At 37.7% G+C, this 25,838-nt stretch overlaps 1 protein-coding gene across 3 annotated transcripts in view; it reads left to right on the forward strand.

Annotated features, from left to right (window-relative positions):
- SLC12A6 (solute carrier family 12 member 6) overlaps positions 1–25,838 on the forward strand; it is an 87,375-nt gene that overhangs the window by 52,990 nt on the left and 8,547 nt on the right. For all 3 annotated transcript variants that reach the window (XM_065940018.1, XM_065940019.1, XM_065940020.1), the window contains 16 exons: positions 9,950–10,044; positions 11,670–11,801; positions 12,491–12,637; positions 13,983–14,037; positions 14,515–14,645; positions 15,320–15,561; positions 17,583–17,797; positions 18,562–18,720; positions 18,900–18,998; positions 19,418–19,475; positions 20,000–20,174; positions 20,475–20,593; positions 21,892–21,990; positions 23,970–24,089; positions 24,795–24,899; positions 25,275–25,443. In XM_065940018.1, coding sequence (XP_065796090.1) covers positions 9,950–10,044; positions 11,670–11,801; positions 12,491–12,637; positions 13,983–14,037; positions 14,515–14,645; positions 15,320–15,561; positions 17,583–17,797; positions 18,562–18,720; positions 18,900–18,998; positions 19,418–19,475; positions 20,000–20,174; positions 20,475–20,593; positions 21,892–21,990; positions 23,970–24,089; positions 24,795–24,899; positions 25,275–25,443 — 2,120 coding nt within the window. The remainder of the gene's footprint in view (positions 1–9,949; positions 10,045–11,669; positions 11,802–12,490; positions 12,638–13,982; positions 14,038–14,514; positions 14,646–15,319; positions 15,562–17,582; positions 17,798–18,561; positions 18,721–18,899; positions 18,999–19,417; positions 19,476–19,999; positions 20,175–20,474; positions 20,594–21,891; positions 21,991–23,969; positions 24,090–24,794; positions 24,900–25,274; positions 25,444–25,838) is intronic.

Genomic DNA, 25,838 nt, shown 5'->3' on the forward strand with positions numbered 1-25,838 from the left:
TTTTCTCTTGCTTTTTATCATTTATTTATTTTGGCCTCATGGGGTGTGGCATCTTAGTTTCCTGACCAGGGATCAAACCTGGGCTCCCTGCATTAGAAGCAGGGAATCCTAACCTCTGGACTGCCAGGGAAGTCTCAGTTACACATTATATTAAGTATTTCTGTTGTTGTTCAGTCGTGTCCGACTCTCTGCGACCCCAGGGACTGCAGCATGCTAGGCTTCCCTATCCTTCGCCATTTCCCGGAGCTTGCTCAGACTCATGTCCATTGAGTCGGTGATGCCATCCAACCATCTCATCCTCTGTCATCCCCTTCTTTTCCTGTGATTATGTCTTTTCCTTTTTCTGTCAGTGGAGTTATACTGCACAGATATACTGTATAGATCTGTGTAGATGTATCTATACAGATGTATACTTATCTCTTTGTATACTTAAATATACTGGCAGTGAGAGTGCAAGTTTATATGAACAAGATGTTCATTGCAATAAAGCAGTAAACACCTGGAAATAACTTAAATACTCATAAATAAAATTATAATAGTATACACATAAATAAAATACTTTTCTACTACAAACAGAAGAGGCAGATCTTTATGTACTGAGATGTCCAAGATAAAATGTTAAGTGAAAAACAGGAAATCACAGAACTATCCGTACCATGTAACTCCACTGATAGAAAAAGGAAAAAAGATAATCATAGTATTTAATATAAAAATGTGTAATTAATACTCCCCTGGCAGTCCAGTGGTTAGGACTCTCTGCTTTTATTGCAGGGAGCATGGGTTTGATCCCTGGTCAGATAAATTCCTTAATTCCCAGCAGTGGGTCAAAAGGTACATATATATATATATATATTTTTTAAAGGTACATATATTTTTAAGATACATCAACTTAAACCCACCGATAAAGAGTATGGACACATACTAAGCTCCCTATCATCAAAAGTAGGTGTTATCGATATTAACATTTCTTCTTTAGTAGGTGAAATGGCACCTCTAGTTTTTATTTGTACCTCTTTAATTATGAGTGAATTAAGTACTTTTAAATATATACTTTAAATAAAGTATAAAAAATACTTTTAAATATGTAGCCTTGTGGTATTAAGGCTGTCACTATTCTCTTTTTTATACTTTTATATTATTTTATTTAAACTGTTCAAAATTAGTCTTCTTAGTATAAAAATTTCATATTTGAACCAGGAATGATTAAGATTTCATAGAAGATTTTGGTAGGTCATGAGGAGTACAGTTCCCCCTAAACTGTTAAATTGCTCTGTCTCTGATACCTGCCTGACAGGTAGAGGCATTTGAAGACTGGTTCATCATCTGAGCAGGAACACACGTGTGTAATGGAGATAGAGGAGGACTTAGCTAATGAAATGAACGGTCAGGGGAGTTGGTACCATTCCAGTGCTACTAAGCTGGGTTTTGTTTCCAAGTAAGCCCTTTGTAGTAAAAGATAATAGATAAATTAATTGTAGGTGAAAAGAAATAGTATGCGATCATAAAGAGTTCCCTCAGTATTATCTAAAACCCTTAGGATTTGCAAAGAGGCTGCTCCAGACATTAATCTCATTTGGCAACCTACAGTTGCATTCACTTTTTAATAAACCTGGGAATTTATCCAGCTTAGGTTAAGTTCATCCTTCTACCCTGGGTTCTTTCTCCTAGGTTCATTAGGTCAGATTATATTCTCCTTTTTTCTCATGCTATTGATATGGTCATCCTCTGTCTCCTGTTCTAAGCATGTTTAGCTACAACCTGAAAATCTGTACTGGTTTATTTTTATTTATTTATTTATTGGCCATGCCAGCGGCTTGTGAAATCCCAACGAGGAGTTGAACCCACACCTTCAGCAGTGAAAGAGCAGAGTTCTAACCACTGGACCTCCAGGGTTTTCCCCTTACTGGTTTATTTTTTTATTTTTTGAGTTGCAAAAGAGTGAAAGACAATTTATTGTTATATCTTCTAATCATCTTATGATTCCTCAGAAAAGGCATTGGTAGCTTGAATTAAAATCTTGCCAGATTCTATAAAAAATCTCACTTAGAATAATTTGTCCCAGTAGGTGAAAAACTGCTTCAGTTGCCTTGCCTGCTGAATGGAGTTTATAATAGGATCTTTCAAATCTTCTAAATGCTTTCCTTTCAACAGGGTAAAGTTATTTTAATGTTTCTACTGTTTCCACTGACTCATCAGATCTCTTGCAAAACACAGGGTCAGGCTGAGGAGATGTACAGAAGGGTGAAACTGCAGTTGTGATAAAGAATTAAGTGTATGCTTACAATTCATGAATTTTTATGTGTGTGTCATTTTCCATTTAAAACATTTTAGAAAGCAAGCAAGCAAATGAACAGTGGGCCCGGGTGTTCTTACAGTTTTTATCAAACATTCAAAGCAAAATAATTTCTCTTCTACAGTTTCTCTCAAGGAACAGAAAAACAAGTAGACACTTCTCTGCTCAATTTGAGACTAGCATAACCTTGATACCAAAACTTAACAATGACAATGTGAGAACACTATAGACCAATTTTACTTATGAACACAGATACAAACATCCTAAATGAAATATTAGCAGTCTGAATCGGGCAATATACACTTGACCCTTAAAATTTGAGTTTGAACTGCACTGGTCCTCTTAAACATGGATATTTTTCAATAGTAAATACTACAGTACTGCATAGGTTGTGGCTGGTTGAATCTGCAAATGCAGAGGAGGAACCTCAGATATGAAGAGTCAACTATAGTTATACTTTGAGTAACCCCCAGCATTATTCAGGGATCACCTGTATGTTTAAAAGTTACTAAAAAAAGATTACAAAAAATTACTTTCTGGTAAAGATACATGATTGGTTTATCATTAAAAATCAATTTATATAATTTAGTATATTAAACATATTGAAGGAAAAACATAAAATCATCATAGTAGATTGTAAGAAAAAGATTTTATTGGAAACATATTCAGTATTTAAATTCATGAGCTCATAAAAAACTGGTCACCATTGGAGAAGTCTAATGAATCAATTCATTATTCTGAGAATTGGTCTAAAAGAAAAGAATGAAGTATTTATCTTGCTTTTAACTATACCAGTGGGTAACCAAATAGTAAATTACAGGGAATGTCTTTATAAAAGTATTTCAGCTAATAAACTAAGGAAAAATAACATAATATCACCGTTTTTGTAGCCTCTCATGAATTAATGAACCTAGGCATTCATCATCAACATTTGCTAGTATCTGAAAAAGAAAGCAACTAGATGATCTGTACCTCCAGATGGATGATCAAAATAGCCCTATAAGAGTATTTTCCTTCCTCCCCCATAAAAATGCTGAATGTGGTTAAGCTTCTAGACCCAATTACCAATATATAGGAAATAGAAGAAAACAGAGCAACATGTTAAACAACATCACATGGATGCTTATCAAAATCCAGATCATCAGAAACTTTACTGAACACACGACATAGGTTCTTCAATAAGTGAACTGCGAAGGGAAAAAGAGAAAGACAGTGGACTTAAGAGATAAGCAACCAGTCGTAACATGTGCCTCTTATTCGGCTGTTGATTCAGACTTTCTTCTTGGAGTAGGAAATGGCCACCCACTCCAGTATTCGTGCCTGGAAAAGTCCGTGGACAGAGGAGCCTGGTGGGGTACAGTCCATGGGGTCACAAGGAGTTGGACACAAATGAGCACACACACACACATCAAACTAAAAATCAAAAACATAATTTACAACATTTGAGACAACTTTTTGTGTTCACTTGGTCATATAGTTCAGACCCAAACCTGTGCCAAGGGAGATTAAGTATACTTACTGCTCTTGTTCTGCCTTGCTCAGACCAACAAAGGCCATTAGACAAGCTCAGGGAGGAATCTGAGGTTTATCTTACATCTAAGTTGAAGTGTAAGTGATAATTGAACAAAAAAAAGCAACATTATAGAAATAATCGCACCACAACAATAAAATGCTTATAAAGAGCAAGAATTTGGCATACTCTTTCTGCCTACAAAATAATATGCCATAACAAATGGAAATCTGATATTTTCAGTAGAGCCAGTGGCACTCCTATCAGTTTTCATTTGAATGTTCGATGAAACAGCAGTGTTTTTCAATAATATCAGCATTATATGGTTGGTAAAATGAGAATAAAGAAACATAATAGTGATCTGATGGGCTGTTTAAAGCATTACTGAGGCCAGTCTCGCTGGGTATCCTTCAAAGGCATCTTAGGATTCTACCTAATTCTAAAGAAATCCTAGGATGGATATGAGTTTGTTTGTTTTTTTAGTTCTTGCAGAGTAAAGGTTATTTGCTATTCAGAAACTAGAATTTTCATTCCACTTGGGATTTCCTGGAGTCATAGTAGTGACCCAGATTTCTGAAGGTCGTACATCAGAAAGCAGCATGATTTCCAAGATATTCAGACCTAGAATTGATCCACGCCCTTCAGTATAACCACTTTTGATTTCATACCTGGTTGAACCACGCCTTTCAGTTAACCACTTCTGATGAGAGCTTTGCACCTTGCCCAGAAAGCCCTGACATTTCATAATTGACCAGGAGCTCTGCTGGACCCTCCTACCACCACAAGTAAACCCTGGGTAAGACAATCTGGAAGGCATCATTGGTCTCATAAACACAGGCAGAGTCTCTGGAGACACTCTTCCCTCCAACTACCCAAAACAAAATTAAGCAAGTGAGTAGAAGTTGAGTCAGAAACTTCTAGAACCAGAGTGTCTGAAAGTTAGGGTAGTTGCACCTGAAACTTGAGACTAGAGAGGCCTCAAACAGAGGTGCCAGGGCTGCAGCCCAGGAAGCCAGAGCTGCTAGGGGATGGCTTAGACCAGCGGGCAGCAGGGTGGGGGCAGGGGAGTTCTGAAGTCAGATTTTTATAGCAACAATATTATAGGGCTATTGAATAACAGGGAAGTAGTATGCTAAAGCTGGGACTCCTTTCCTCCTGTTGTAACTTTCAAAAGGAATGAAGTGGTGTTGAGTCTGGAATATAACACTATTAAATGTCTAAATTATTTAACAGAGGATGCAGCTAGGAACATGAGACTGTTTAAAGAGAAGGTAAACAAACAGTTGTTGATATTTTTTAAAGTGAAGGGGTTAAACAGTAGAAACAGGCAAAAGGTAGTTGTGAACAAAAAGAAAACCACATGTAGACATATCTTAATAAAGCTGCAGGACATCTAAGAAAAGATCTTGAAAGCAGCAGAGAGAAGAAACAGATCATCAGAAGAACAACAGGACGATAAACTTCTCAGATAACAAAGAATGTCTAAGTGTTTGGAAAAATTTTACTATCCTAGAATTGTGCTTAGCAAGACACTTGGGGTTAAGGGCAAAATATAATTGTAGATAAGTAAAAGCCAACAACATTTTTTTACCGCAAAACTTGCTCTAAACTATTTGTTTTCAACTAGGGACTGTTCTGTCCCCAAAGGATATTTGGAAATGTTTGGAGATATTTTTGATTGTCACTGTTGGAGATGCTACTGGCATCTAGTGACTAGAGGCCAAGGATGCTCTTAAACATCCTGAAATGTGCTGGACAATATCCTACAACAAATAATTATACTGTCTGAAATTTCACAATGCTGAGTTTGAGAAACCCTTCTCGAAAGGAATTCTAAAGAATATACTGCAAGTAAAAGAAAAATGATCCCTGAAGACTAGTATTCTGAAATGCAACAAAGAATATTGAACAAGTGAAATGGTAAATGTAGACCTTCACTCAAGTCAGTGTTGTCAATATGAAATAATTTTAGTGTCTTATTTGTGTAGTGAAAAAAAAAAAAAAAACTCCTAGAAATGTTGGACAGTAATATGTAAGTCAGGAGGCAAGAGTTGGAACTGACAGAAGAATAGAAATAGAGTGTGAAAACTCCAAGCGAGGAGAGAGGAAAAATGGAATAAGGGAAAGTAAACCAAAAAATCCAGAGAGAAAATGAGGATGAATCAGAGAGAAAGAAAACCAAAGAGAAATTAAAAGATGGAACAATTCAGTCCAAATATATCAGTTGCTAAGGTTGATGGGCCTAACTTGACAATTAAAAAGATTGTCACATTTTTAAAAACACAGCTACACGCTCTTTATAGGATGTCTACCTACAGCATAAGAACCCAGGAAAAATGAAAACATAAAAGGACATTTAACCAAAAGACAACTGGTATAGTTATCATTATCTTGTTCCTTCTATTGTCTTAGGATTTATTCTCTTTCCTTTCTGGCTTCTTAAAGTAGGTATTTAGCTCATATAATTTTTATTCTTTTTACTTTCCTTATATAAACCTTAAAAGCAATAACTTTACTTTGAAGTGATACTTTTGCTGCATCAAACAAGTTTCAATAGGTGGTGTTTTTGTTGTTACTCAGTTTTTAAGTAGATTAATCTTTGATCCTTGAATTGTTAGACAATGTGTGGTTTTTAATTCCTAAATTTGCATGGTTTTTAAATTTGTCTGTTTATAATTAAGTTCTAACTTCTTGTTATACACCAAGATCATGGCTTATATTTGACATGTTTAATATTTGTACAATCTTTAAGATCTAGTACATGATAAGTTTCCATATATAAATTTTCCATGTATGTTTGATTAAAATATATAATCTCTTATTTTGCATGCAGAACTCTTATCTCCATTAAGGTCAGGGTTATTCATTGTGTTATTTGGATTTCTTTACCTTTGCTATTCTGTCTGCTTCACCTATCAATTATTGAGGGAAAGTATGTTAAAAATCTCCCTGTGTGATGGTAGATTAATTTCTTGATATAGTTCTATTTATTTTTGCCTCAAATATTTTGAGGCATGGATGGATGGATGGATGGATGGATGGATAGATATGGCCTTTTTTTCCCTTCGCTGCACTTTGGCTTGCAGGATTTCAGTTCCCTGACCAGGGATCGAACCCAGTCCACACCAGTGCAGCACCGAATCCTGACCAGTAGACCACTAGGGAACTCCCTAGGCAACCTTTTAGATTGGCTCTGTTGATCCTTTCTTGCTGGTATTCATGCTCTTGTGTGATCCTCTATCCTTTGAGTGAGGGCTGGACTTTATGACTGCAAAACTTCTAATTATTAGAATATGACAAAAGTGCCGTCACTTGCAAAATGAGATTACAAAAAGACTGTGAGATCTGCCCTGCACCCCATCTCTGGCTCTTTGATGGCGTGCTTTGAGGGAATCCAGTTGCCATGCTGTAAGCTGCCCTGTGAAAAGCCCCACATGGCAAGGAAGTTGAGTAAGGCCTTTGGCCAACAGCCTGAAAAACAACAAAACTGAACCCTGCCAACCATGTAAGTGAGGTTGGGAGAGATTCTTCTCAGGCCGTCCAGTGAGACCACGGTTCTGACAGGAGACTGTGGAGTAGAGTGCCCAGCTAAGCCATGTCCGTATTCCTAGCACCCACTAACTGAGATGATAAGTATCTGTTGTTTAAGCCACTAAATTTGAGAGTCATTTGTTACACAGAAAGAGATAACTATAAACAATAGATGTATGTTTACAATTTATATACTTCCTTGGTGATTAGGCCTTGTATGGTTACCCTCTCATTCCTAATAAAGTTTTTCTCTTAAAGAAAAATTTATCTGCTAGCAATAAAACTTGACCAGCTTAATTTTGGTTAGGTTTTTCCTGATATATCTCTTTCCTTTACTTTTATCCTTTGTGTGTCCTTATTATGTCTCTTGTTTACCAGCTCATGAAAACCAAGTGTATCTTCTCTTCCTGAAACCAAGTTCAGTGAAATCACATTAGTATTTTAAAATTAGCCTATGTGAATATTTGGCACATACTATAGTATATAATTCTGGAGAACCTGCTTATCATTACTCTAATGAACTTACCAAAACTTGTCTGCCTTCCCATCCCCAGTCATAATCTATCCCAGTACATGTTTCATTTTCTTCATTGAACTTTTCACTTTTTTAAAAGCTATTTTCTGTCTTTTGTGACTTTAGTATATGCACAGTGAAAATAGTCTTTAACTGCCTTGTCTACTGTTGTAGTGCCCAACATAGAAGAACTTAGTAAGTATTTACTTATTGGGTTAATTGAATAAATGAATTACTCAAAAGTGGTGATACTTTTTAGCTGTGTCATTCTCTATAATTTTCTGGAAGCATTAGAGAGAGGATAATAATTGCATTTATTTTTATGTCTTTTTATTATGGGAATTTCCAGAGGTACAGAAGAGTTAAGTAGAATAGCATAATGAAACAACATGAACCCATCACCCAGCTTCAACAATGTTGCAAATTTTTCAGCCCCCACCAGATTTTTTCCCCAGAATATTTTAAGGAAAATTCCAGATATCATATGATTTCACTTGCCCTTTCTAAAGAATATAACCAATCCATATTCATATTCCTCTGATTGTTTCCTGACATTTGGTGATGTTGCTCTTCCTTTCTTTTGTGTGAGCTGATAGTTAGATTTAGAGGTTTGCTTATATTCAGCTTCCATTCATTCTTTGGGTAAGAATACATCATAAATTGTACAAGTCTATCTTTTATCACATTACAGTAGAAGATTGTGTTGTCCCACTTTTAGTGATGCTAAATTTGATCAGTGGGTTATGTCTCAGGCTTTCACCTAATGCTTTCAGCAACCATTGATGATGACTGCTCATAACCATTATTTCATTAGGGGTTGGAAATTGGTGTTGTTTTTCTAATTATATCATTCCATCTGCGTTTATTAACTAGAATGTTTCTATGATGGAGAAATTTTCTCTGTTTGGTTACCTTGAAATATAGTTGGTACCGGCAAGGTGGGATTAGAGCTAATTGCTTAATTATTTACATTTATTATTTTTCAGACTTTGATATTTTTTCATAGCAACTCTGCGAAGGGGACTAGTTTTGGTTTTTTTTATGTACCATTTGGATATTTCAAGTAGTTGCGTTTGAATTCATTGCATTATATATTTTTAGTGTTCACATTATCCCATTTTTAGCCAGTGGGAACACCTTCAGATTGACTCCTCTGTCCTTTGACATGACTCAGTTATTTTGACTTTCTGTTTCCCAAGCTCATCTTACATATTTAAGGTTTTAGGACTTGAGATTAAAATCTTTAATTTTTATATTGATCTCTAGTTCCTCAATATTTAAAATCTTAGAGTTTTGGGGCTGGGGGGCTTTATTATTTTTTGGTTTCACTGTGCCAAATGTGGGATCTTAGTTCCCCAACCAGGAGTTGAACCCTGTGCCCCCTGCACTGAAAGTATGGAGTCTTATTAACTATTGTGTTGCCAGGGAATAAAATCTTAGTTCTTAATGACATTTACGCAGTTATTAAAATTTTCTCTTCTGCCAAACCTGTATAACTGTGTAACTTTTACATGATAAAGAATCAAAGTTAAGAAAGCACTCAAACAACAGAATCTCTACTGTTTTAGGAAACCCAATCTCTCTCTCGTTTTTCCTCAGTGGGCTCACCAAATTCTTGTGGGATGCCTGTTTTCACATAAAAAGATATGTGGCAAATGTTTGTACAAAAATGGTGTCATTTAGAAAAGGTCAGACAGCCCTGACGGCCAGCGGCTTTTATTGCCATTATCAACAGGAACAGTGTGTAAAGTAGCCTTGACCAGCAGTGTTGTACACCCAGCAGGTACTCAATGACTTTTTATTTTTCCTCCTGGCTTTGGATGACGTTAAGAGTAGGGTCTCTCTAGGCTAGAGTCTTAAAAGAATGGTGTTTCCAGTCTTCACATTGTTAAGAAAAGGAATGACCCATGTTTACTTCTTAGAGATTTGCTTTTGCTCCTTTTCAAGAGGAAGTCACATTCTCCAGGCAATGCTACCACTCTGAGATGAAAATCTGAATATGAAAGTGAGTTCTATTATTACAGAGGCAACATGCAGTTCTTTGGTGCTGATGCCTCTTCAGTACCAGTGAGACACTAACATGGTATACTTTTTTTTCCAGATGATGGACATAAGAAAGCGCGAAATGCTTATCTTAACAATTCCAATTATGAAGAAGGAGATGAATATTTTGATAAGAATTTGGCACTCTTTGAGGTAATATTTGAGAGAAAACTAGGGCAGAGACTTCAGGAACAGAAATCTCAAGATTGTTGTCTTCCACCCCATTTAGTTTTAAAATAGTACAGGTTGGATAATTTAATAACTAACTGTTAAAATATAATACTCATTATAGTTTGTCATTGTAGTTGATTTAATCTATTTAATCTAATTATTGCTAGTTAATAAATAACCATTGAACCAAATTTCTGTGAAATAAAGAGGAATGACATCACAGGCATATGGAGACTCTTGCTGTCTAATTTAACTAGGATGTAAATGTTTATGTTGTAATAATCTATGAAGTATAAAGTTTTTCAATTCTGTGTTTGGGATGGATGTTATTTACCTTAGAACTAGTAACCAAAAGAGTTTCTCTAGTGGCTCAGCAGTAAAGAGTCTGCCTGCAGTGCAGGAGCTGCCAGAGACGTAAGTTCGATCCCTGGGTTGGGATGATCCCCTGGAGGAGGACATGGCAACCCACTCCAGTATTCTTGCCTGAAGAATCCCACAGACAGAGGAGCCTGGCAGGCTATCGTCCATGGGGTCACAAAGAGTTGTACCCGACTGAAGCGACTTAGCACAGCAGTAACCAAAAAGCAGGTAGGAAGCAGGCTGCTGGATTAAGAGGACCTGAATGTCTCATCTGACTAAGACGGCATGGATTCTGATGGAATCTGTGGCCTGACTGTTGAAAGGAGCCTGGTTTAGTCCAGCACTGCTTTGTCTTACTTTGGACAATGATTTGAATGCCACTTTTCTCAGTGTTCCTATTTTTTAAATAATATTTTCTCTTAGCTTCCTTCAAGAAAAGGTCTGAGGTGAATATTTGGTTCAGTCACAAAAGTTTTTCATTGACATGTCCACGCTTGGTGCTGTAAATAATAACTGTAAATATGAGTTGACTGTTAGTAATACTCTTAGTAGATTGTGAGCAGTACTGTGATTAAAACTGATGTTATCAATGTTCTTTATGAGGTTTGCAGTCACATGCGTGCTTAGTTGTGTCCTACTCTTTGCGACCTCATGGACTGTAGCCTGCCAGGCTCCTCTGTCCATGGGATTTTCAAAGCAAGGATACTGGAGTGGGTTGCCATGCCCTTCTCCAGAGGATCTTTCTGGCCCAGGGATCAGACCTATGCCTTCTACATCTCCTGCATTGAAAGACGGGTCTTTACCAATGAGTCACCTGGGAAGACCTTTTTGGTTTATATTATGGCATTAAAGATCTTCATTCTCCTGGGGGAGAATGCCATTTCCTCCTTCAGGGCATCTTCCCGACCCAGGGATTGAATGAGCATCTCTTGCATCTCCTGCATTGGCAGGTGGATTCTTTACCACTAGCGCCACCTGGGAAGCCTTTTATGAGGTTATAACTATCTATAAGGAGCCAGTGTGGTTTTTTGTCTTCTGTCAACTATTACAGTCATAAAGCTATTCATTTAAGAATTTCCTAAGAATTTATGTAGGTCTGATTACATCTTATAATATGAGGAGAGAATAAAATTTTATTGATAAGTTTTTAAAAAATAGTTGCCTGTGATTACCTTGCAGTTTTCTGGTAGATGGATCATTCCCAGTGTCCTTCATCATGTATTTCTTCCTTCCTTCTGGCTATACAGGAAGAAATGGACACCAGACCGAAGGTGTCTTCTCTCCTTAGCCGCTTGGCCAATTACACTAACCTGACACAAGGAGCAAAGGAGCACGAGGAGGCAGAGAACATCACTGAGGGGAAGAAGAAGCCCACCAAGGTGAGGCCTTAGCCTAGTAAGGCCAGTTAAGGGGGCCCCGTATAGAGGAGAGGAAGAATGTCCAGGGTGTCACTCTGCTCAAGAACTATGAACACTTTGCATATGCCAGGCACCTGAGGGGCAGGTTGTGTAATGTGTAGCTGGGAGATGAGCATTCCAGGGAGAGGGAGTAGCACGTCACAAGGAAAGTGTCCACACCCATGAAAATATGGAACAACATTACAGGTTAGCTTTCTGGTTGTTCAGGAGTAAAGCAACACTCAGGTCTTTTTTATCAACTCCATTTACCAACTACTATGAAAGATTTATGCCAGATTCTGAAGAAATTCCATCAAGTCATTATCCCCTTTTTTTTTTTTTTCTTAAAAAACTATTGCCCTTGAAGAACAGAAACTTTTAAATTGTTGGAGATGCACATAAAAGTCCGTGATGGGATTCCTATGTAAAAACATGTGGAGACCTCCATAAAGTTAAAATATGTATCTCTAGAAATATTAAGTATGGTGATAGACATCGGTTAGATGGAGATTTTGTATGTGCCTATTTAAAGATACTGCTTAAATTTATCATCTCTGTTTTGCAATTAAAATTATAGTTAGGGCACAAGTTTTTATATAAAAGTAAAGGGATGAATCAGCTCTTCTAGATGACTACATGATCTTTTTTTTCGTCAACATCTTTCTTTCCAGACTCCCCAAATGGGTACCTTCATGGGTGTCTACCTCCCATGTCTACAAAATATTTTTGGAGTGATCCTGTTTCTACGCCTTACATGGGTGGTGGGCACAGCTGGAGTTCTGCAGGCCTTTGCGATTGTCCTTATCTGCTGCTGCTGTGTAAGTCCCAAGTTGACCCCTGGAAATCACCTGGAACATGCAAGAGCTCACGAGTATCATGCTTTAACCTCTTTGGGAATGAAAGAAAGAATGCATACTAGGAAAATACTCATGATCTCAACAGGAGAGATTATTTTGATATTAAAATCTAAAGGATTTTCAGTTTAGTCAGTTACTCACTGCTTATATCTGTAATATATTGCACTCAAAATTACAAAGAAAGGCTTCCCTTGGAAGTAGAAGATACAGCCCCTGACTTCAAACACTTCAGAAGACAAACCATTTGAGTTGGTAATGCTAGTGTTGTGACAGAAAATGTGTTAGAAAATGTGATGTATTACCCCACTGCCGTACCAGTAAACAGCTGATTGTTGTTTGGGGGTAAGAAGTATTTTGTTTTGAAGTGTCATCCCTTACCCCTTCCCCAGAAATTGGGGTGTTATTTCCAGGTCTTCTTTCCATTATACTGAGAACATTCTGGTCTTCCTTTAATTTAAATTCCTCTTATCTGTGTATCCCAGCTACATCTCTCAATTTTGTTGTAAATCGATAGATTATTATAAACTTTTTTTTATTATTAAGCTGTCTACTGACTTATTACAGTCACCATCACACACTCCCTCTACATTCTGCTGAGCTGAGTATCATGCAAAGCAGGGTAAGCGGACATAGTCCATATCATTCATAACTCCATTTTTTTTTTCAGTTTCTTAGTCTTGAAACTTCAGGGTCATACTTGACTCCTTGATTGCTTGTCATATCTCATCAGGTATCAAGGCCAATGAGATCTCTGAAATCTCTCTTGTTCAACCCCTTCTTTATATTCCTACTTCTACCACTGCAGTCCTTACCTCTCACTGAACTACTGTGTTAGCCTGCTAACAAGTCTTTCTGCCTCCATCTGCTCCCTATCTGCAGTCCATTCTGTACTCTGCCACTATCGGGTAGTGTTTTTTAAAATATAGTTCTTGTGAACTCGGAAGTCTTCAGTGGTTCTCGTTACTGAATATTATTCTTGTTATATTAGCCAGTGTTTACTCAGTTTCCAACCTGTCTTCCAAGTTTTTAACTAGAAGACCAGGGCAGGGCCAGTGGATCTTGATGGCACCTAACCCAGTGATTACCACGTAGGAGCCTTTTAACGGAATGCTCCGATACCAGTAGTGTGACTAGTGCAGTGATGAAGCTCATCATCTCATCTCCATGCCACTGAGTATGAGGGAACTCCCTCCATAAAAGCGTGTAGAGTTGAATACTCAGGTGCTCTGAGGCCGGCAGATGGGAAAGTAGAATGGAAATGGCATCTTTGTATGGCAACAGCCTTCTCTTTTCTCTTTCTTTATAGACGATGTTGACTGCTATCTCCATGAGTGCCATTGCCACTAATGGAGTGGTGCCAGGTCAGTAGCTGAGACTGGAGTTCATGGATTGTCACTGATTACTGTGTGTTTATGCTATAAAGATAGAGGTGCAGACTTCCAAGGAATGTTATTTATTTAGTCTGTTGGCCACAGGCACTGCTATTTGTCTTGAGAAACCTTCTTTTAAAAAAATCTTTATTTTTTAAGCAAAAATATCTCATTTCTACTGCATTTTTGGCTTCTTTTAGTTAGAATTTATATTTTACTCAGCTATCTGATGCCTGTGGTAAATATAATCTGATATTTTTCTCAGTAATACAAAATTGTGCTGCTTCATGTGGGATATTAGATGTGTAGTGTGAAGGTTTCATCTTTTACTTCCTACTGGGAAATCTACTTGTTATCACATTCAGGGTTTTTAAAAGCCTGAAGCATTTATCCTTTTTTACGACTTGTTTACATTCCTGTTTCTAGCATACTTTCTTTATCGTGTTCACCTTCTGTTTTCCCTTTTAGCTGGAGGCTCGTACTTTATGATTTCCCGAGCACTGGGCCCAGAGTTCGGCGGAGCTGTTGGCCTCTGCTTTTATCTCGGTACCACATTTGCAGCCGCTATGTATATCCTTGGTGCCATTGAAATTTTTCTGGTGAGTCGTGGCTTAATTGTGGTCTGTAGTATGGAAAATATACAGATTTGGACTTATTTTGCTGTTTGATACCAAAGCTTCTGAGAAGTCGTCTATAGGAATCAGTCAAGTGATTGACTGCTGACCTGTCATTGACCTCCTACTGGGAGTATGAGTCAGAGAGCTTGAGGCTATCCTTTGGCCTGCCTACTCCCTCCCTTCCACCCCATCACCAGCACCCTGCCACCTCAGCCAAAAAGGTAAAGTCTCAGAGGCAAGACTCGTGCTAATGGGGAAAAAGTAAAATAAAGTGTATATGTCTTTTGATGTTTTTATCCCAATGACATAAAATGTTTATTTATTCATTCACTAGGATATATTTTTTACGATTTAAAGTAAAAATAGCAGAAGTAGGACTCAAGATAATCTTTACAGTTATTTTGTATAACACTTTGAATAAGCTAATAACATATCCCTTATTTTCCCATTTGGAAGTCTAAGTATTCAGAATAGCATGTAGGCTAATCAATGATATTCCTATTTTTGTAGGCATTTTAGATCGAAACAGGAATTAGGCTATGTCTCCAGTCACTTTCTGTCTCAGTTTTGCTTTCGTTTGTGAAAGCAAATGCAAACAACAGCCGTTTTATTTGATAACTTTGATGACCTCATTTTCTCCTTTTTTTGCTTAACAGGTATATATTGTCCCTCGAGCTGCCATCTTTCATAGTGACGATGCACTCAAGGAGTCAGCAGCCATGCTAAATAACATGCGTGTCTATGGGACAGCCTTCTTGGTCCTCATGGTATTGGTGGTGTTCATCGGCGTACGCTATGTGAACAAGTTTGCCTCACTCTTTCTGGCCTGTGTCATTGTGTCCATCTTGGCCATCTATGCTGGAGCCATCAAGTCTTCTTTCGCCCCTCCACACTTCCCGTACGTGTCTCTCTGACTAGGCACCATTACTGGGTAGTCATTAACAGTATCTGGTGATGTGATCATTTCAAGGCCGAACTTCCCAGTTTCACTGAGATTTCCCTCTTGGATAAGCCCAGTTAGCATCTGTGCAGGAAGCCTCTGAGGAAACTGTGTGTATCATCTTCCTTATGTCCCAAGCATAGAATTGGCAGCTGTGGCCATCATTTGAATATAGATAGTAGGTTTTTCAAAACCTTCTGATAATGAGTATGTATATTTGAACTATTCATTAAGGGCTTTCAAACAGCATAGTTACTGCCAGAAACCTTAATAAAGTATTTAAATGTTAGATTCCTTTTATTAATGAAAAATCAAGAGAGTCAAGAAAACCTTAATTCCTACCTAAGTATTTATAATTGAATTTTTTATTTTGTTTTTAGTACAATAATGAACTCTCTAGTCACAAAATAAAGGGAAATAAATGTCACATCATTTGCATATGTATGTTTCTATATGGATTATATGACATACATATAAGTAGTATAGGTGCCTTAATGTATACTTTTTGAAGTAGAAGTGGATTTGTACAGGTATGTGACTCAAAGGCTCACCTGTTTTCCGTTTGACTAGTGGCATAGGAACTAGCCAGCACTGAGTATTGCTTGTAACCTTGTTACAGTGACTGTCTTTGAAAAAATCATCCGAATAATCCAGGGATCACACTCATCAGTCTTATATTGATTTAACCTGATTACTGAAAAACAGATTTTTCAAGATGAAAAAACAGGTCCAGAGAAATTAAATGATTTGCCCCAAAGTTAATGATTGGCAGAGCAAGAACACAAACCCTGTGATTTGCTGACTCCCAGTCCAGTATTTCTTCACCTGTGCTAAGAGCTGTCCATGATAAATTTTCAGTCTGCTCATCCAGGAGCTGTAAAGTAACTGGAGATCCACTTGAGTCATAAAAGTACTAAAGGCTTCATTCTGGCTATATCTTAACTTGGGAAATTCCATTTTGCCTCAAGTTTTCCTTTGATGTGTCTCCTCTTATTTGGTGGGCAAAATTCATATGTGGTATTTTCTTTAAAATATTTCAGCAAAACAAGTCTAAAAACCTAGAGGAATGCATAAAACAAGACTGGGAAATGTTGGGAGTTGTTGAAGCTGAGTGACAGGCACATGATTTATCACATATGTGTGCTATCATTTTGCAGATTTCAAAAGTTGCTTTTTTCCTCCTGAGTTATTTTAACTGTGGGTGTATTATTCCTTTATTTGTATTTATATCTTTGGTTTAAAGAAAAAAAAATAAAAATTTTAAAAAATGAAATGAACAGTCTGTATTTGTATTATCCTTAAATATTCTCACTCCACTAGGTCTGGGCTTAAGTTCAAAAACAGTTTTCTATTAGGCCATAGAGGGGTGGCCTAATTATAGCCAAGCTGTCTTCCCTGAAACAGTATCCAGAAGATTTGACCTTTTTCTATATGTTTTCCAAGGGGTTGTTATGAACATAAGGCTTTTTCTTAGGCCAAAATGAAAGAGGTGAATTTGTGTGTGTGTGTGTGTGTGTGTGTGTGTGTGTGTGTGTCTTAGAAGAGCAAAAGGACTCTTTTAAGATTTATTTTAGACCCAACAATTGGTTAATAACCTAGAAATTCTATAAGATGATTCAGCACAGCATCTTCAGACAGTTCCTGTATTTGAATTCTGTTACTACTACCCACCACCTAATGTGAGCTCAGGCAGGCTACTTTTTCTCCCTAAATTTCAGTTCCTCCACAATGTAGAAATACCAGTACATATTTTGTGAGATTGCTGTAAGGGTTAGGTTGGCAGAAAATGTAAGATACCATTTACAGTGCTAGTCAATAGTAGTTCTTTTCCCACCCATGACAGTAAAAACTCTTCAAGATGAGTTTTTTTTTTTTTTCCTTTGCAAGCATATATATACTAACCTATTTCTAAACTATTTCCTTTTTTAAAATGGTTTTTCCTCTTGGCTTCAGTTTTGTTCCTGTTCTTTTTCACTTAGTGTCTGCATGCTGGGCAACCGCACCCTTTCATCAAGACATATTGATGTTTGCTCAAAGACCAAGGAAGCTAACAACATGACAGTACCGTCAAAGTTATGGGGCTTCTTCTGCAACTCAAGTCAGTTTTTCAATGCCACTTGTGATGAATACTTTGTTCACAATAATGTCACTTCGATCCAGGGCATCCCTGGATTGGCTAGCGGTGTCATTACAGGTGAGTTAGGAGGTTTGGGGACACATTTCTTACTCTTCTATTACCCATCAACACTCATTGCCACAGTGCCACTTCCCTTCTTAAACTCAGCATAAAGCTCAATGCAACATCTTTGTGCTTTTCTGTTAATGAATTTATCCTTTTCCAGGACATATTTGTAGCATTGTTTGCTAAAATTTACTGCTCTTGAAAGCAGGGCTGAACAAATGACTTTTAAACATAAGACAATAAAGTATTCTGTGTGTTAACACATTGTAAAGTTGTCAGTTTTTCAAACAGCAACAGCTAGAATTACTTTAATGTCCTCAAATCCACATGTGTTTTCCTGACTCATATAAATTTTTGAAATTCTTTCCTAAAGTGATTTCTGTCTTAACTGTCTGGTCCACAAATTTCTTTGCATGTAAGCAAGTTTACACTAAGGTGTTAGCATTGATACATAATTTTTTTTTTTAAATAAATTTTGTAAGGGCATTCAGCTCAGTCTGTTTAACTTTTGCTAATTTGCATTGGTAAACATAACTGTATTTGTACATACCAAAGTATTTGTCAAACTACATTTGAACCAGATGAGAAAGGGCATTAGGTTTTTATTTTTGTGTGCTTTACTATATGATATGTATGTGCATACATCTGTGCTCTATAGACGCAAACATACCTTAAGAACCATATAAATGACAGATGATTTAGAATACTGTTGGTTAGAAAATTATCCAGTCCTTTCCACACTGCTACTGCTTTTATACCCTTTGTTCCCACTGCAGAGAATCTTTGGAGTAATTATCTACCAAAGGGAGAGATCATTGAAAAGCCCTCAGCCAAATCTTCCGATGTCTTAGGCAGCTTAAACCATGAGTATGTCCTTGTGGACATCACCACCTCTTTCACTCTTCTGGTGGGCATCTTCTTTCCCTCTGTCACAGGTAAGCACATGGGCTGTTGCCTGTTTTATAGGTGATCAGACCCAGGAAGGGATTTTTCTTAGGAGACAAAGCTATATTCTCAGGATTCCTAGATTTTCCTCTAGTCTTTGATAGCAGTATACAAATATCAGTGTCCAGGAACTAAAGAAGTTAACTTGTTCTTTTTTCTTTTTTTAAAGGCATCATGGCAGGATCGAACAGATCTGGGGATCTGAAAGATGCTCAAAAGTCCATTCCCATTGGCACTATCCTCGCCATCCTGACCACCTCCTTTGTCTGTATCCTTTTGATGGATCCAGTTTGAGTTTTAGTTACAGGAGCAGCCATAAAATAAGGGTGATCAGTATTTTTATCCTGGTAATAAAGATATAACTGCTTTCTACCACCTCACTTCACACCAGATAATCTACCTGCGAAAGTTGCTTCCTCGTGCCTGATTCTTTGTGACCTTGTGGACTTAGTCCATGGAACTCTCCAGGCCAGAATACTGGAGTGGGTAGCCTTTCCCTTCTCCAGGGGATCTTCCCAACCCAGGGATCAAACCCAGGTCTTCTGCATTGCAGGTGGATTCTTTATGAGATTAGTCAATTTAGACACTCATTTTACTGATAGAAATATCCTGAGTGTTATGTTTATGTTTATGTTTACGTTCATCTTAGAGGGTGAATGGCAGTTTCCTTGACTCTCAATGTCTTAGATTTAAGCAACGTTGTCCTTTTTGGTGCATGTATTGAAGGTGTTGTCCTCAGAGACAAGTGAGTAATTGATTTCTTTGTAACAGCCACCTACCTATATTCCATTATGTCTGGTCATCCCATGCAGCACCAAGACAGTTCATAAACTCAAAACCCACCTGAGGTGTGTATCACAACTAACAATAGAAAGTACATATATATAGGTCCCCAAGAGGGATGCCAGTACGCTGTTGTATATGATGCAACAGTATTCTTCAAAAAAGCAGTGACTTTGTCTGAATATTGAGGATTTTCCTCTACAATAAGAGCTGTTGGGAAACTAAAAGTAAAGGAGGGCAAATAATAAAAATTTAAAAGTTTTTCTTTTTTCTCTATGAGACATAAGGGTATCTGATTGGCATTCTAAATAAAAGCTTGAAACTTCCTTTCTTCATTTCCTTCATACAGACTACTAGTATTTTTCCTTTCTTCTCATCTGTGAGCATAAAAAATTATAAATAGAAAAAATTGAGTGAATGTCTGTCTAGCATTTTCATCTAAAGTGATTTCCAGGTGAAACGTCCCCACTCTGATTTCTCTCCCAGGTTTGGAGATGCTGTGAAAGGCAATCTGGTGGTAGGAACCTTATCTTGGCCATCCCCGTGGGTGATTGTTATTGGCTCCTTCTTCTCCACATGTGGGGCTGGACTTCAGAGTCTCACAGGAGCACCGAGGCTTCTACAGGCTATAGCCAAGGATAACATCATACCCTTTCTGAGGGTGAGTGACCCTATTCTATTCCCTCTTCCTTTTTTCTCAGGTTTTAGGAGAAACTGATCTTCACAGGCTTGGAAATTATTGGGTCATATAATATGAAGATGGGTTTTAGCACAAGACTCTGTATAGCCCTCTAAATCCCTAGTGAGTTTATATGTGAGTGGAATAAAGGTATTTAAAAGCTACCACAGTTGTAATGCTGTTATCTTAAAGATCTCTGAAACTGTAGCATAGAGGAATTAGGGAACATTGACTCAAACCTTTCCCACACTCATCTGTCTGATACTTCACTTCTATGTACAGGTTTTTGGTCACAGCAAAGCCAATGGGGAACCTACCTGGGCTTTACTTCTAACTGCTGCCATTGCAGAACTGGGAATCCTTATTGCCTCCCTGGATCTCGTGGCTCCAATTCTTTCCATGTAAGAGCCAGTTATTCTCTTCATTTGTTGTTGTATATGTGAAGTCTAGGTTCATGGGAATTCCCTGGTGGTCCAGTGGTTAGGACTCCATGCTTTCACTGCCAAAAGGCATGGGTCCAGTCCCTGGTCAGGGAACTGAAATCCTAGAAGCTATGCAGTGTGGCTAGGGAAAAAAATGATAGGTGCAGTGTGGTCTCATCTATGTTTTTAAAAACATAATAAACAGAGTAAATATGCAAGGTGTGCTAAATGTTAGCGGTTATGATTGTGAATTTCCTCCCAAGTTTTTTTTTTCTATACTTTTCTGCAAAGAACAGATACTATGATAATTTGAGGGGGAAAACTTTCATTAAAGCTTAGCTTATTTTCTGGCCCTCTAGGTTATTTTCAGTATGCTGAGGATAAGCATAAGATGACTAAGAGAAAACCTTAGGGAACTGATGGTAGATAAAGAAACCAGTGATCCTTGTCTAGTGTGATGAGTACTGTGGTCAGGGTGAACACTGCATGTTCTATGAGCTCTACAGTATGCACCTAACTGGACTGAGAATCAGGAAAGGTTTTCTGGAGGAAGTGATGCTTATATCATGAAGTGAAGGGGTGAGTGAAGGGGTAAAAGAGATTTCCGGCAGGGAATGTGTGTGAAGGAATTGAGAAATAGTGCAGTGCATTCAGAGAAGTGGAAGTCTGACTTTGAGAGTGGAAGGTGCAGGTAGGGTTAAGTGCAGAGCAGGGAAGTAAGCAGAGGTGGATCACAGAGGACCTGAAAGTAGTGGGTAATCCTTTGAGGACAAAATGGTCATATTTCTATTTCATAATGATGAATTCTGTATAAAAGATAGGTTGGGAGGAGGCCAAAATTGAGCTGGAAGTTGGAAGCTTCCAATGCCAGTTGGAAGCTTATTTAACTAATCCAACAAAGAAGAAGTGAGAGCCTGAACTATGCTGATAGAAGTAGAGGTGGAAAGGAGAGGGGAAAAGTTTAGAGTTTTGTAAATAGGGGGAATCCATAGGACTTGGTAAGTGAACCTGGAACAAGGTTGAGTAGTGAAGAGAAAACTGAGTATTATCCCAAGAGTAACTGGATAAAAAGTGGTAGTGTCTTTCACCGGGTGAGAACTTAGGAGGTTGAGCAAGTTTGTGAGGAGGTGAAGTTTTTCTACACTCTAGTCTTACTCAAAGGCTAGTGGGCTAGAACAAAGCCTTAAATACAGCAAAGCTCTCTAGTTATTTAAAGTAATCCTTGCAGAATTATTTTACAATAATAATCATTCCTCATACTTCTTTTATTCTGCCAGGTTTTTTCTCATGTGTTACCTCTTTGTGAATTTGGCGTGTGCCTTGCAAACATTGCTTCGAACACCCAACTGGAGACCCCGGTTCCGCTACTACCACTGGTAAGTCTGCTTTTTTCCTTCTTCCCCACATTTGGAGAGACCTCATCATTGAACTTGAAAGCTAGGAGATTCTGAACTCTCAATCCAGTTTTTTTCTTGGCCATCTATTTCATACTGTCTCTTTTAGCTTCCTGTGTTCACATGAATTTCTACCATCCTACTATGTTTTTTTAGTACAGAGTTCAGGCTCTCATTTCTTCTTTGTTGGATTAGTTAAATTTAATACCCAGCACAACCAAAAATAAATAGATAAATAATAAAATTATTTTTTTAAAAAAGAGAGAGAAAAAGAACACATTCAAGTAAGTTTTTTTTTTAAAGGAGTATGAGCCTATGGCATCAGATGACCTAAGTTCAAGTTTAGCTCTACTATTTCCTAGCTTTGTAGCTTTCATCAAAGCACATAACCACATAAAATTTCATTTTATTCATTAATAAAATGGGACTAATCATATTATCTATCTCATAGGATTGTTTTGAGATAACCTAAAGTGCTTAGCACAGTGCCTGGTACGTAGTAAAGCTCTTAATGAAATGTTGCTACCGCTGTTGCTGTTGTGTTCACATTTCAGTCCTTAAAGGAACTATCACATTTTTAGCCACCATCCCATTTCTTTTCTTTCATAGCTAGTTCTTTAATATGTCCTATTATATACTTGTTTGTACATTCCTCTTTGCTGACTTTTTCCTTGATCCCTTTCTAGCTTCACTTACCACGGGTGGGTAGTGATGTGACCTTTATCTGGCACAATTTTAGATCGTCAACTGATCTTAATACCGTTAATCCTCTTTCTAGATTTAATGTTAGTTAAAAGTCCATTATGAATGTTTTTTGTGTTACCAGTTGCCTTTGTGTTTTTTTCCTCTTTCTCTTTACACCCTATATTTTCATTCATTGGATCTAATCTTCCCCCGATTAACAACTGCTCTGTTTGTTCTTTGAAATTTGTCATACAACTTAGTTCATTCTTTACACAGAACAACTTCAGTAAATGTAGTTGTCTATCTCATTTATTTGATCAAAACAAGAATTTCATTATTTTCTTTCAAGTTCCCTATGTAAAGTAAGGAAACTAATGGCAGATTTTTTTTTCAGTGGATTCTGCAGGTATGCTAATAAATTTTCATAAAGTTTTTAGAAATACTCTCATGAAATGCTTTTTTTCTAAAAATCATAGAGTTATTAATAATTCTGACTACATGTCCCATCCCTGCTTTGCCATGCAGGTATTAATTGTTCTCGTAACTGCCGATGACTTTTGTAGCATCCCGGTTCATTTATGTATTTTTCCCGCAATGGGAAACATCACCACTAAGGAGCTTCCCTGTGGCTCAAACAGTAAAGAGTCTGCCTGCAGTGTGGGAAACATGGTTTCAATCCCTGGTCAGGAAGATCTCCTGGAGAAGGGCATGGCAACCCACTCCAGTATTCTTCCCTGAAGAATCCCATGGACAGAGGAGTCTGGTGGGCTACAGACCATAGGGTTGCAGAGTTGGACACAACTGAGCAACTAACACTTTCACTTTCTTTTCAAGGATGCTTTGGGGCTCAGTGCAGATCTACTGCTTGTTGCCAATCCATGATAAGATAACTATAAAAACTAAGAAAAAAGGACTTCCTTGGTGGTCCAGTGGTTGAGACTGTGTTTCCACTGCAGGGGGAATGGGGTCAATCCCTGGTTGGGGAAACTAAGGTCCTGCTTGCCTCATGGCACAGCGCCCCCCTCACCCCCACACACACACACACAGGAAAAAATGTTTAGAAACTTTTATACCAATTTGACATTGGCATGGCATCCAAACATATAACATTTTTTTCTAGTAATTCAATTTTACTGCATTTTACAGAAGTTCTGTCTACAACATGTTGGAGTTTAAAAAAATGTTTTCACCAGTTTAAGAAGCACCTCTATCACAGGCTTCTCTTATAGCTGCTTAGAAAAAACATTTTTTATTTGTTTTTGTCTTTAATTTTCTAGGGCACTCTCTTTCATGGGAATGAGTATCTGTCTGGCTCTGATGTTCATTTCTTCCTGGTATTATGCCATCGTAGCTATGGTAATAGCTGGTATGATCTACAAATATATTGAGTACCAAGGGTGAGTCTGTCGATAAAATCTTGATCGATGCTAAAACTATGGAAACTGGCTAGTTTGGTTAGAGCCATACCAGTGAAAGTTACGTTAGGGATCCGGATAAATTCATCTGTACCTAAATTGTGATCATAAGGGGAACCTATTGAGAAAATATGGATCAATGAAAAAATAAAAGGAGGTACTGAAATAATAATGATTGGTATTAAACAAATATAAATATTCTTGCTTATCTCTTCAGACAAGGAATTGTGTCTGAGATGAAAAAGAAATCAGTCCTGAATAACTTTGTAACAACTTCATTAACAACTTGCCCAAATTAGGAATAAATAACACTCTGATTTAGATTACGTTGAGTTTTGTTTTCTCTGCATTATATTTGAACTAATTTGAACTTTGGATCTGTAGTAATTTCCTAATCCAACCTGCTATTTAGCATTCTTGCTTTTCAGCACCTACGTCGCAGACAAGTGAGTGACCCTCTCAGCCTTTATTCTGAACTGTTGTACAGTGCAGTGTGTTCATAGAGGATGGTGTTGATCTGCATACAGTGGGTTCATTGTGTTAGTAGTGAGCATCAGAGAAATAGCTAATACAATTTTCAATCTACATTGTGTGTATGCTACTTTTAAATAAAGTAAACGTCAGCTTTTGAAATTGTACTTGCTAGATTTTAAATCTGTCTCTGCTCTTTTCGCCTCTTTCTCTCAGAGCTGAGAAAGAATGGGGTGATGGTATCCGCGGGCTGTCCCTCAGTGCAGCCCGATTTGCTTTGCTTAGGCTGGAGGAAGGACCGCCACACACTAAAAACTGGAGGTAAAAAAAAATCAACAGAATTGCCATACAGAATTGTGTACTTCATTGATTACAGCATAAGGAAATCATGTGACCCAAGGAATTCATGTAATGGACCTATTTTGACTGATTCTAAATCCTTGATCTCTGTGACCTTTTAGTTATATGATATATGATCTAGACTTCTACCCTTTTCATTCTTCCTTCAAGACTGATCAACTTGAGATAATACTGAAAAAATTCAGAATGATTATATAGCCTCATTTTCTCTAATCTCTTCCTTCTGTCAAATTACATGTCTTATACAGATCTTCTAAGTTAAAGGGGAGGATTGTCATTCTGTCCTCAGATTCAGTGTTTTCTCATCCCACCACCCCCCTGCTGACCTCCCTGCAGGCCTCAGTTGCTTGTGCTGCTGAAGCTAGATGAAGACCTCCACGTCAAGCATCCTCGCCTCCTCACCTTTGCCTCACAGCTTAAGGCAGGGAAGGGTCTCACAATTGTGGGCTCTGTCATCGTCGGGAACTTCCTGGAGAACTATGGTGAAGCGTTAGCTGCTGAGCAGGTAAGGGTCAAGGCTTAATGACCTAGTAGAATGTAATTTAGCTTATGGTTTTGTGCAGCTAAATCACAAGACCTAAAATTTCTAAGTTGATCCCTTTCCTGAGCAACCTAGGAGGTGTCCTTCTTGTGCTGACTTGTATGGTCATATTTGCCAAATAATAAAGTGAACCAGAAGATAATAATATATTCTTCCCATTTAAAAACTTTCTAAACTATAAGACTATCAAGGCTATACACCATTTCCAAATAGACTCCAGACACTGACTCAGCCCTGAGAGAAGTCACATAAATAAATCATTCCTTGAACCATGGTGACAATTCCTCTCAATCTAGTTGTGAAACAAAGGAGCAATGAGCACATTTTCTTCCTCTTTACTAATCCTAATACATGGTAGC

Source organism: Muntiacus reevesi, chromosome 7 (genome assembly GCF_963930625.1).
Source record: "Muntiacus reevesi chromosome 7, mMunRee1.1, whole genome shotgun sequence".
Classification (NCBI taxonomy): Eukaryota; Metazoa; Chordata; class Mammalia; order Artiodactyla; family Cervidae; genus Muntiacus; species Muntiacus reevesi.